The sequence below is a fragment of the Monodelphis domestica genome, chromosome 3, assembly GCF_027887165.1.
Source record: "Monodelphis domestica isolate mMonDom1 chromosome 3, mMonDom1.pri, whole genome shotgun sequence".
NCBI lineage: Eukaryota > Metazoa > Chordata > Mammalia > Didelphimorphia > Didelphidae > Monodelphis > Monodelphis domestica.
The window spans coordinates 261,143,130-261,156,383 of NC_077229.1; the positions used below are offsets into that span (position 1 = coordinate 261,143,130).

The window sequence follows — 13,254 nt, forward strand, 5'->3', positions numbered from 1 at the left end:
AGAAAGAGTTTATATATGTGGCAACTTGTAATCGCTTTGCTCTCTGTAGAGAAACATACAAAAGATACAACTAGGCTGTGGAATTAGCCATGTACTCAATTATTTAGAAAATCTGGTCAAATTCTGATAACCTGTATGGCTATCCATGAAGAATTTTTAATCAATTCAACTCAACTTAATGTAACTAAATGGACATTCAATAAAAATTACTTCATATGTTTTATATCTGGTAAAGAAGAATATGAAAAGTCACAACAATTCTAACCCTAAATTGATTTTTGGTCATTGAAGTCTATAGAAACACCAATAATTTAAATAAAGCAATATGACAAAATCTTTTTTATACATTTTCTATGGTTAGCTCAGGGAAAGAAAGAAGGTTCAGTAATCAATGGGTAAAGTAAATCTAAATCTTTATATCAAAAGTCTGTTATCTAAGACGTATGGAGAATTGACACAAATACATAAGAACACAAAAGAAGAGCCATGCCCCAAAAGATAACTATCCAGAGACTAAGAACAGGAAATTTTAAAAATAATTCAAGAAAACTATCAACAACAATAGTAAAGGATGTTTCAAATCACATAATGAGAGAATTGTGACTTGAAACAACTCCTAGATTTCCTTTCATCTGGTTGGCAAAGGGGACACGTATGTAGCTCATTTTTAAAGTGTCAGGTTTCCAAAACCAGTTCATAGAACCTTCTTTTATCCTTTTTTCAATTAGCAAATTTGGGGCCTGGATGGTGGTGGCTGGTATGTAGAGATAAGAAGGGAATATTGTTCTTAGTTCCTCAGTTGCAGTTACAAATCACCCATTTTATCTCACCTTCTACCTCAATCAGCTCCATGGAAAGCCATTCTTAGACTAGCACTCCATGGAAATACTGAAACAGGTAGTGTGGGTTGAGATAATTGCTAAAATAGTTCCAACAGATCATTGACTTGCTTAAATGCTTGCCCTTTTTTTTCTTCTGATTTGTATAGTTCTATTCCTCACACAAATTCTCCTTTTGATTGATCTTTCATTTGAGACTTACTCATAAAATAACGTCCGAAAACTTTCTTCCCCTATACTTTTGTTTTTAGATTCTTGACTTTTAAAATATAAGCAGTTAGGCCTGTCATCTTTTTCTTTCCCATTAATAAAACATGTTTTATTAGAATCGCTACTTTTCTTCTCTATTATCTGTCTGTTAATGTAAAGTTTCCCAACATAAACAGTTAACTGTAAATCTCTTGCCAAGCAGATGAGAGTGCAGTGAACTCATTTGTGGTCAGGATGGTTTACTTATATATATTTTTCCCTCCACACAGAGCTAGTCAAATAAGAGACTCATATCTAGCTATAAACTCAGAGGATTAAGCACATGCATTTGATAGATCTGAGATCTCATGGATGTGGTTCTTCCTTTCAATGACACAATTTGAAATTGATTCATACCTTTTCATTCTGTGTGACTCTTGTTGGTGTTCACCAGTAGGATCTCTAGGGTCCACACAACATACGACGGACCTTCCTATAAAGTTTCTGACAATAAGTGGACATCAATGAAAGACAAAGGCCGTCTATAATTACTATGTCAATTACTTCCTTCACAATCAAGCTCATAACTTATCAGAAAGATTTCTAAATTAATCCTTATTCTATCTACTGTACTACATCAAAAGAGTATTTACAATACCAAATTGATATTCTTTCTTTTTCTTTTATTGATTTTACTACCCCTTCATGCATTTTGTACATAAGCCTGATTAGTTGGCTTCTGTTCCCTGTTTCCCATCTACAATATTCCACCCTCAGTCTTCCTATATTTGCACAGGCTGTTTGTCTCAAAAGCTTGGAATCCTCTCCCCATCCTTATATATACTTCTCGTAATCTCTAGCTCCCATTAAAGTTAATTCAAATACTAGCTTCTTTGGGAGACTTTTTCTGATTTCCTCATCTGTGACTGCTCCTCATTCTCATCAAATAAATAAATGTATTTATTTGTATGTTTCCCATACTTATTTAACTGGAAATCTTTTTATACCTCCCCCCCCTCCCCAGTAAAATATATGCTTCTTCAGGGTAGGAAATATCTGGTAATTGTATTTCTATCCTTGATATGTAGTACAATGCCTGGCATATTTGTTATTCAGTCATTTCAGTCATGTCCAACTCTTCATGACCCTCTTTAGGGTTTTCTTGGCAAAGATATTGGAGTGGTTTGTTATTTCCTTTGATAGCTCACTTTAAATAGAAGAAAACTGAGGAAAATAGGGCTAAGGGACTTGATAAAATTCATACAGCTATTAAGTGTCTGAGGCCAGACTTGAACTCAGAAAGATGAATGTGCCTGACTCCAAGCAGAACAACCTATCTATTGTGCCACAGAGATGCCCTTATCCAGTATACAGTAAGTGCTTGCTAAATAATATTTAAATATTCTAAAATAATTTCATAGGATTATGTTTTGTATCTCTCTACTGAGAGGTCAAATCTCTTAAAAGCAGGGATTATATTCTGCTTTTCCCAGAGTATCTAAGCACATAGTACCCACACAGTTGATGTTTAATAAATAAATAATTCTTTAAGTAAATTGATGACTCAAGAGTATGGCAGGATACTACAAAGGACAAATCTTTCAACACATTTCTATAATTTTACTTGCTTTTAGAGTCCTTTATTCATATATATTTTTTCTTAAACTAAAGTGTTCTCTTGGGCTGGAATAAATCTAAAGCCCTTGATCCCACTACTAGAGATGACTCAGGAATGTTAAACCAAGAATTGAGTTCTGAGAATAGCAAGAGAAGAATCTTTATGGATTTACTCACATTATTCTTTTTGGGGCTTCTTATTTTAGATCTTTGTTTTGTTGGTAGTAAGGAACAGATGCTACTCTCAGGAATAGAATGTTAATTTATTGCTAGAAAATACCTAATTTAGTAGAACATATGCTAACTTATTAGAATGCAGACTTTGTTGTGCATGTATATGTGTATGTGTAGAATTTGTGGTACGTGTATATGTATAGAAACACTATTAATGATAAAACAATTTCCACAGGGATTTGTCATTGACATTTTTGCCTTTCAATAAAAAAGGCTGAAGCAAACTTAGGGAAAATATAAAGACAAAAATATATGTTCTAGATTTTCTCATTTCCAGAAAGATGGTAGTTCAGTAATTTCTTTTTGGGTCAAAATTACTCTTGATACTCTTTACTAAGCTATGTATATTTTAAAATAAACGAATAAATATTTTCAAACTATATTTAAATCTTTGCCAATGTTTTTTCCTGCATTTCAATTTTTGATTGCTAAGAATCAATTACATAAATCTGGAGAGTATGTAGTAATAAAATTAGAGTATATGTACATATGTAAAAAATTCTAATTAAAATGAGGGCAATATATGTGTATTTTCCCATTAATTCCAAAATAAATGTTTAAATTTAGATGAGAGTACAGAATTAACCCATAATATAAGAAAGAAGAACTTCAAGGTAATTTCTAATGATATTCCACTTACCCCATCCCTCAATTTTCTCATTTAAAAGAAGAAAATACTGTTTAAAAGGCAGCTAATGAAGATGAAACAAGAGGTCCCCAGTATATCATTATTGATGTCAGGAGAGTAGATATGAGGAAAAAGTTCTCTAGTAGTCATGTCATTTCTAAGAACTGTAGCAAGAGTGCCATGGTTGTTATTTAGAAAGATGAAGGTCTGTGAGGTTAAAGAATAGGCACACCTGGTATCACTTGGCGTCCTATTCTTTGTAGTAGCTGAATTGAGTGTCAATTTTGGATCAGCAATGTGATATGGAATATGAGGATACATAAGTAAGAGGATACATGGTGACAATACTAATACTTAATTCTCCACGTACTTGCTATTTAGAGTCTCCTCCACTCTGATTCCTAGCTAAGGCATTATCACATTAAATCAAGTTAAGACAACAAAGATTTATTAAGAACTTACTATGTTCCATGTATTGTGCTAAGTACTAGGAAATACAAAGAATATTCGAGTACATGTAGTAAGTAGAGGAAAGATCTTTGGGATGGAGTTTTTGGGAATAGAAATTTTATGTTGATAGAATTGGTTTTCTGTATGTTTGCTCACAGAGAACTAGTGCTCTAACTTCTGCATTGCTGAATGCTCCAGAACTAAAGGAGTTTGTTTCTTAGAGACATATTACCATGAGGAAAAGTCATTACAGACACAGCTGTTTTCATTAATGGTGGAAAAAAGGGTGTCTAATGCTAGATCTAGTATCAAAGTAAACCCAATTTCCTGCTGGTTCAAGATTTTGACATTTTTTTAGAAGTCTCTTTGGGGACCAGTTAAATGTTGTAAACTGCATCTAATGTTTGCATCATGAAGATATAGGCTGCAATGACTAGATGGGAAGACTGACTCCCTGCTTCAGATAATTTAGGAGAAGGCATGAGTTCTAACAGTTAGGTGGCACAATGGATAGAGTACCAAGCCTTGAATCAGGAAGATGAGTCTTCCTGAGTTCAAATTTGTTCTCAGACACTAGCTTCATGACCCTAGGGAAGTCTCTTAATCCCATTTGCCCAAGTTTCCTAATCTGTAAAATGAACTGGAAAAGGAAATGGCAAACCACTCCTGTATCTTTGCCAATAAAACTCCAAATGGGGTTATGAATAGTAGAACACAACTGAAAAAAAGCAACAAGTTCTAGAAACTTGTGATACTTTTTGAATAATAAGCTAAGATACTTTGGAACTTCTCATTTTGGACTTGGAACTAGGAGCTTGCAAAATGAGTACATGGGATATTGCTAGAAAGATGTCTGGGCATTCTCTCTCTTTAAAATTCTGCTTAACTTCTTTTTTTATTAATAGAATTTATTCTCAAGTGTCTCAGCCTCTCCTCCTACCCCTCTTCTCTGCATCACAGTAGGCGTCATCTGGAAGACAGACATGTTCATACAATTATGTCATTCATGTTTCTACTTTTCAGTTCATTCTCTGGAGGTAACATTCACAATTCATTCTTTGAGAATTAAATTTGCAGTTTTGTATCATATTTTCTTGATTCAACTCATGGGAGCATTATTTAAAGAAGTTTTTGTTTTTGGCTGTTTTTATTTTGCAGGGTATATATGGGTACACAAAATCCCACCTATGATACATTCTGGGTTTGTGACCATTGGCAAATTACTTAACCTCTTATTACTCCAGAGAACTCAAAATTCATGTTTCAGAGAGGGTGTTGATCTGCACTGGTAAAAAGAATTCCTTTACCTTGAATTACCTGATACCAATCAAATCACAGGTATGGTTCCTGTCTCTATCCTATCTACATATGAATGTGTACATATTTAAACTTTTTTATTTTCAAGGATATAAGTTTTAGAAATATGGGTTTTATATTTTTTAAATGGGCCTAGAGTTTCTACTTCAAATATCATAAATCTCAACTAGGAAACTGGATTTTATATTTGTATTTTCTTTAAGAGAAAGCAAAATTTTATTTACACAAAAAACTGTCAAAAGCATTATTAAGCACCTATTATATGCTAAGCACTGTGTTAAAAGGGGATATCACAAAAAGGTCAGAGATAGTCCTTATTCTCAAGAGGCTCACAATCTAATGGAGAAAAAAAAAGAAAGCAACTATGAATAACTACATACATACATACATACAAAACCTATCTATCTATCTATCTATCTATCTATCTATCTATCTATCTATCTATCTATCTATCTATCTAAAGATCAGGAAAGCCTTCTAATAGAAGGTGGAATTTCAAGGAAGCCAGGAAGGAACCATGAATATGAGGAGGATACCAGGCATTGGAGAGAGCCAGTGAAAATGCCTGGAGTTGGGAGATTGAATGTTTTCTGCAAGGAATGGCAAAGAAGGCAGTATCCCTAGATCATAGAGGATACAGAAGGTAATAAGGTAGAAGAAGCCTTAGATAGGTAGGAGGTAAAAGACTTAAAAATAGAGAGTTTTGTATTTGATCCTGGAGATGAAAGGAATCTACAGGAGTTTACCAAAAAGGAGGGTGACATGATCAAATATGCACTTTAGGACAATCAATTTGACAGTAGAGTGGACCACAGACTGGAGTGGAGAGGGAGATGATACAGGGAAAGCAACCAGTAGTCTATATTAGAGTCTAGCTTTCAAGTGATGAGGGATGATAGCAGGGTGGCAGCAATGTCAGAAAAGAGATGAAAGTGTATATGAAAGATGTTCTAAAGGTAGAAACAAAAAGATTTGGAAACATTAGATATAAGGGTTGAAAGACAATGAGAAATTGAGGATGACACTTTAATTGTAAGCTTGAATTAATGGAAGAATAGTGGTGCCCATCATAACAGGGAGTTAGGAAGAGAGGAAAGGCTTGAGGGGAAATTTAATGAGTTCAGTTTGAATATATTGCTTTTAAGTTGTTTATGGGACATTCAGTTTTAAACGTGTACTAGGCAGTTGGAGATGAGAGTCTGGAGGTTAGGAGATTAATCTTGGATAAGTAGATCTGAAAATCCCTTTATAGAGATAATAATGAAATTCATGATGGCTGATGAAATAACCAAGCAACATAGTTTATAGGATGAAGAGGTCTCAAGATAAAGCATATAATAATAGTATTTGTATAGCATTTTAAGGTTGGTAAAAAAAAAAAGGTTTTATATAACATAATTCATTTGCTCCTCACAAAAGTTCCTTTCAACAGACCCTTTGATCAGGTACTATAGAAAATGATATGAGTAAACCTGTATTTTCCTATATTCTAATTCTTTGAAACTTTTTGTCATCCCTTTTGGTACCTATAGTAATGCTATATTAATGAGAGTATCTGAATCATTGAGTCTGTGAGAGTATAGAAATTGTAATGTAGTACTACAAGTAAGCAAAGTAGAAATGTATTATTGTTCAAATTATGAAAGTGGAGAAATTTGGGCAGTGATGGCAAACCAATGGCACATATTCCAAAAAGGGCACACAAAGTCCTCTCTGTGGGCACACCTGCAGTTGCCTGCCAGAGTTCATTAGTAGAAAACTGGAGAGATTCAGGGAAGAGATGTTCCTTTCCCTTTCTTCATGTGCCTGAGGACATTACTCACTTCACCTGTCCCCATGCCCAGCCACTACCATTGGTAGTGCTTCCTCCATTCCCTGTCTGGAGGAAGGTGCTTGGAGGAGCAGGAGGCTCACATGCTGTGTGAGGTGAGCCTGTTGAGTCTGTGGTAAAGGTGATTCCTGTGGTGGGGTTGGAGAAGAGCTCGGTTTGAGAGGAGCATAGCTTATAGCATGGCACATAGCTGGAGGGGAGCAGAGTACTTGTGCTACTCTCCTCCCCCTCTTCACATGTACCTTTCATCACTTGCCCCTCTGCCCAGCAGCCCAATGGGATTGCTTCCTCCCTCCTCTGTCCAGGGTAAGGGGGAGCTTCAGGGAAGTGAGGAGGGGTGTGGGGCAGCACATGACATTTGATCTCTGAGAGTCAGTAGGCACAGGACTTAGTCTGGTGGATTGGGTGAGGGTGGGACCCAGCACTCCATTTCTAAAAGGTTCATCATCACTGAACTAGGGTATATAGCAATTCAATTATATATTTATAAAATATCAACTATGTGGATTGTTCTGTACTAGGCCCTTCCCTTTTTCTGGGGATTCAACCATGCAGATTCCTGAAGGTTCAATGGTACCATGTGGAATTCTCATTAGCCCATCAGTTCTATGTTGCTTTGATAAAGAAGCAGAAAAAATGGTGACAATTGCTTATGTATTACCATGTCATCCACGAAGGGGTACTCCATTCCCTTCCTATAGCAAATTGATAAAGATTACGTGAATTAATTCAACAAAATGTTAATTTTTTAATGATTTTTTTCCTGATTAATTTGAACCTCTCCTTCACTTAGAGTCCCATTCCCTTATCTCATCATGGTATACATGTGACCATGGGTTCTTAAAGACTATGTCAGAAGGGTACAATCTTTATCAAGTTTTATACCAACTGGAAAAATAGAATTTCAAATATGAGCTCAAAGATGGACTCACATCTGAAGATCAGTACATCTACGTTCAAGATATTTTTCTATAAGTTGTCTACATATTGCGATGGTTTTGCCAGCTACTGCAATTCACTAACAACTCTACTCTTTTGTGCAGGAGTGGGGAAGGCAGTACTTATAAGTCAGGAAACCATGGATGCTTGAAGCATGGAAATCACTTTACTCTTTAAAAATTCATACTACAACCTGGGAGGAAAAATTCTTGCATTAACTCCAAGATAAACTTCATTGGTACTGACCCTCATTATCTTTCTATTCACCAACTTCCCTTACCTGCTCCATTTTATACTTTTTTAAAAAGAAATTCATTGGGAGTTCCATTTCTTTACTGATTATCGCTGTCTTTCTCTTATTTCTAAACCTGCATACTCCCAGAGGATAGGAACCTTGTAGCCATATATTATATTTCACATTCTATCTAACTGTATGCTATATAAATGGACAATCACCATCCTGATCTTCTGTATGCATGTCCTTCCTGGTCCCTGCCTGACAGAAATAGCCTCCATCAGGGAAATAACTTGGAGCCCCTATGTTCACATAATCCAATCTGCCAAGCAGGCTGAAGATTTTAAACAATAAAATGCAATTGGTAGAAATAATAAATGCATCTTTAGTGATATTTTGTTTAGTTTTATTTCTTCCAGCAAGACAATATGAATCCAGAGGGGCTAAGACACACACAGAGAGCATAGAAAACCCAACACTGGTAAAATCCATGATAAGGCAAAATGGGAATAAAACAGTATTAGCGATAGTGTGTCCCTGCTCACAGTTAGTTTATGTGGCTGAATTCCACATATTTACATTATATTGAAATTTAATGGTCTCAAAAATGTTATTTTGCAGCCAAACTAAATTGGTACACTGGTGACACACTAACCAACTATACACACACAGCCGAGCAGGAGGAAAATTTTAATGCCTATCATTTTGGAACAGGGTCTTCTACACTCCACTGATGAGGTTTGTTAAGCTTTCTGAATATTCTAAGTTTGCCAGGGGAGCACTTGTCCAACAAAATCAGTGTGAGCAATGCAGCTGTTAAGGGAGCACGGAGGAAAAAGAAGACCCAGATAACTCTTAGGAGATCTGTACTCAAGTTATGGTAAATGACATTTATCTTGAAACATGAATAGTTCCCAGGATGTGCCATCCATTGTGCACCCCAAACCTCATAAATATATGAAAATAAAAAAGAAATCACTGATAAAACAAACAACATCTATTAAAGTCAAAGATTTCTTTTGAAAGTGGTCTATAAGTCTTTCATTTTCACATCATAGCAATCTAAAAGGAGAATGACTTTTGATAGAAAAATATTATGATAGCAAAGAGATCTCAGGCTTGGTAGGGTTGTCAGTGGACATCTAGTCCAACTCACAACTATTGTTGTCCTTAATACTCAAAGAGGACTAAAATGACTTGATTATGTTGGAGCCAATATAAAGTGTATATAACTGTAGTTGATCAGACCAATGAGAGCTTAGGAGGCTCTAACCCAGATTGGGCACAAATAGTACATATGGACATTTGAAATGGAGAGTCTTTAAATTTGTGGATCCCACATTTCTTTTGAGCTACTACAATTCTACTTTGTTCATGGAGCACAATGCCTTCTTTGATGAAGGCATGCCATGCAGGATGGTCCTGTGCCAATGTTTCCCTTGTCTCACAATTGGTACCAAGAGGGCAGCTGGGTGGCTCAGTGGATTGAGATCCAGGTCTAGAGACAGGAGGTCCTGGGTTTATATCTGGCCTCAGGCACTTCCTAGCTGTGTGACTCTGGGCAAGTCACTTGACCCCCATTGCCTACTCCTTATCACTCTTCTGCCTTAGAACTAATACACAGATTGATTCTAAGGCAGAAGGTAAGGATTAAAAAAAACAACAACAAACAAACCAGTTGATAGAAGAGCTCTCCAAGAATACCTTTAGAGTACAAGCACTCAGTTAAGTACTTCCTATGGCACAATGCTAGTTGTTGGGATAATAAACACCAAAGTGTTCGGTACCTGATCTCAAGGAGTTTTTTAATCTAGATGGAAAAAACAAAATATCCTCATCTTCTCTCATCCACTTCTTTTGCCTTTCATGATTATCCCCAAATCAGCTGCTAGATTCCTCCCTTCCCAAACTAACTCTTCATTTTTGTTTTATTTCTGAGGCTTGGCACAGTACGTGGCATCCAGAAGGTGATTAATAACTGCTTGCTGACTGTTACTGGGTCCACACTTCAGAAAGGAGTTGGATATAAGCATGAAGGGGCAGGATGAGGGCAGGGGAACAGATTGCCCTCTCTAAATCATTTACATCAATTATAATTACATGTGGAAGACTTCATGTGTTTTCTGTATTAACTGTATACACAAAGTGGGTCACACTAAGCATTGAATATGCTTATTTTGATGGGTTTCTAGGAGCATGAAGTATAATAACTCTCCCTCTTTTGAGAGATCAGAGGTCAAATCAGTACTAGAGATGTAACAGACTATGCTAATGCAAAGAAGGCAGTGATATCCCTTCCACTCTTATGAATACCTTAAAATAAACATGTGAATTTAGGTGAAGAAAACTTATCGGCAGTCTGTCAGGATCTGGGATAGATATGTGGATATATGTATATGCATGTATCTCCATACTTATGTCAAGATATGGATATATCTACATAAAGAGGAGATATATGTGCTTAGATGTTATATATGCGTGTATATATCCACATTCCTACAGGAAGATCCAAAAATGAATATTATATGCATTAATATATATATGTACATGTGTATGCATGTATATTTACCTTTCTTTCTCTAAGGATTAATTCTATTCCCCTCTTTATTTTCATTATTTCATTTTTATTTTTCTTTATTTAAAAAAATTCTGTCACTATTACAACCTCCATCCATTTTGGATTCAATCTATTGTTCTTCTCAGCATTGCTTTTTCTAGTACCAAGCATAGCTATTCTTGGTTTGCTTCCCAGGAAGCAAACACAAGCTGCTTTAGAAGAGGAACTATTGCCTGACATACTAAAGAGATACCCAAACTAAAAAAGGCAGCATTGATGCAATGGAAGGGGAAGGGAGAGACTCTCCTTTGTATTAACTCTCTACCTCCCTTTCTCTCTAGATATCTCATCTCACAGAGCCTCCTGATTCACTCATGAAATACCCAGATTTAAATACTATATTATCTATAGAAATAGCATACTACAATCTCTTTAAGGAGAAACCACTCCATATCAGGTTTCTAGTAATTCTTCTCTCTCAGTTCAATTTGTAAGTTCATTTTGAACTCAGCTTTTATAGACTTAGAGAAACTCATACTTTAAAGATAATTTAGTTTGAACCCTTAATTTTTGTAGACAAGCAAGCTAAGGTGTGGAAAAGTTTTTTCAAGATCATCTTTAGAGGGAAAGCAAGAACTAAAACTTAAGTTTTAACTCAGAATCACAGAATTTGTGATGCCATGTTGTTCAGTCATTTATTGGTTATGTCTGACTCTGTGACCCCATTTAGGGTTTTCTTGGCACTGGAGAGTTTTGTCATTTTCTTCTCCAGCTCATTTTACATAAGAGGAAACTGAGACAATCAGGTTAATGTGCCTTGTCTAGAGTCACACAACTAGTAAGAGGTCTCTGAGGCTAGATTTGAAGCCAGGAAGATGAGTTTTCCTGATTCCAAGTCCAACACTATGCACTGTATCACCTAGTTTACCCCATTCCATGCTGGGATAACTAATAGCTTAAACTGAAGCCCTAAATCCATCCATCCATCCATTGATCTACCCATCTCTCTCGTTCTCTGTCTCTGTCTCTCTCTCTCATCAATCTGTATCTATTTAGTGATAGATAAAAACATATATCTACTGATACAGATACTGCTACATAGATATCTATGTAGATATCTATGTAGATATCTATTTACTGATATAGAAGTTATAGACATAGATAGATATTGATATGACTTATCAGCAACTACTCTTCATGCTCCTACAAAAGAATTCTCCTTAATAACAAAGTATAGTTAGCATTCTTATCCTGTACTTATAGCCCTGCAATTCTCTACAAAGAAGTATCTTTTATATTATTTTTTCTAAGGGTAAGATTCATCACAAAATTGATCAGAACTCTAATTTTTTCAATGTTGCTTACATTATTTTGGTAATTTTATAGGATGCTTCCTTCTGTCTGCTTTAACTGTTCTGTAGCAATTCAGACAAGGCTTACTGAGTTTTTGAATGCTTAGGGTTTATCTGAAAGTTTTGTTGTTGTTCTTTCATTCAGCTGTATCCAAATCTTTGTGTCTTTGTCAACCATAGCATACCAGGCCCTTCTATCCTACACTAATCCCTAAGTCTGTTCAAGCTAATTTTCTCTGTTTCCATAACACTATCTATATATCCAATACTCTGCCATCCTCTTTTCCCTTTGCCTACACTCTTTGCCATCTTTAGGGTCTTTTCCACGGAATGAATCCCGCATTCTTATTATGTGGCCAAAGTATTTCAATGTCTGCTTCTGTTTCTATTCTGTTTCTAACCATTATGTAGTCAAAGTATTTCTGTTTCTAACTTTCCAGTGTATCGTATGAATTTAATTTATTTAAGAATTGACTGATTTGCTGTTCTAAGGATTCTCTCAAAAGTCTTCTCTAGCAATACAATTTTAAAGTGTCAGTTCTGGGATGCTCTGCTTCCTTTATAGTTTTAACTTTCATAGCCATACAGTGTTACTGACAGTTCTAATTGTTAGAATTTTTTTTCTGTCCATTGAACCTAAAACTGCTTCCCTGCAACTTCTGCTAACTGCTCCTAATTTTGCTTTCTAGCACTAAGCAGGATAAATTTCATCCTTTTTATACATGAAAGCACTTCAATATTTGATGAAAAATATGATGCTCCTCTTAAGCATTTTCTTAGGGTAAATAACTCTAGATTCTTAAAATGATTCACCTATGGTAGCATCTCAAGGCCCTTCAACAATCCTGGGGAGGCGATCTTCCTCTGGATGTTCTCTAGTTGCCTTAAAACAAGGAACCCCAAAGCAAATATACTGTTGCAAAGATGGTAATATGGTGTATTAGAAAAAGCAGAGGTTCTGGAATCAGAGAACTAGGATTTAATTTTTGCTTCTGTGAGTGAACTACCTTTTTTTTTTAGTTGTCTCAGTTGTGTCTGACTCTTCACAACCCTATTTGAGGTTTTC

At 35.7% G+C, this 13,254-nt stretch overlaps 1 protein-coding gene across 10 annotated transcripts in view; it reads right to left on the reverse strand.

The window, feature by feature from the left end:
• The window catches only part of PTPRM (protein tyrosine phosphatase receptor type M), a 1,053,679-nt gene that overhangs the window by 237,625 nt on the left and 802,800 nt on the right, over nucleotides 1-13,254 (reverse strand). For 4 of the 10 annotated variants that reach the window (XM_056820784.1, XM_016432809.2, XM_056820785.1 and 1 more), the window contains one exon: nucleotides 1,446-1,532. The exons of the other annotated variants lie outside the window; for them this stretch is intronic. In XM_056820784.1, coding sequence (XP_056676762.1) covers nucleotides 1,446-1,532 — 87 coding nt within the window. The remainder of the gene's footprint in view (nucleotides 1-1,445; nucleotides 1,533-13,254) is intronic. 10 annotated transcript variants of the gene reach the window in all.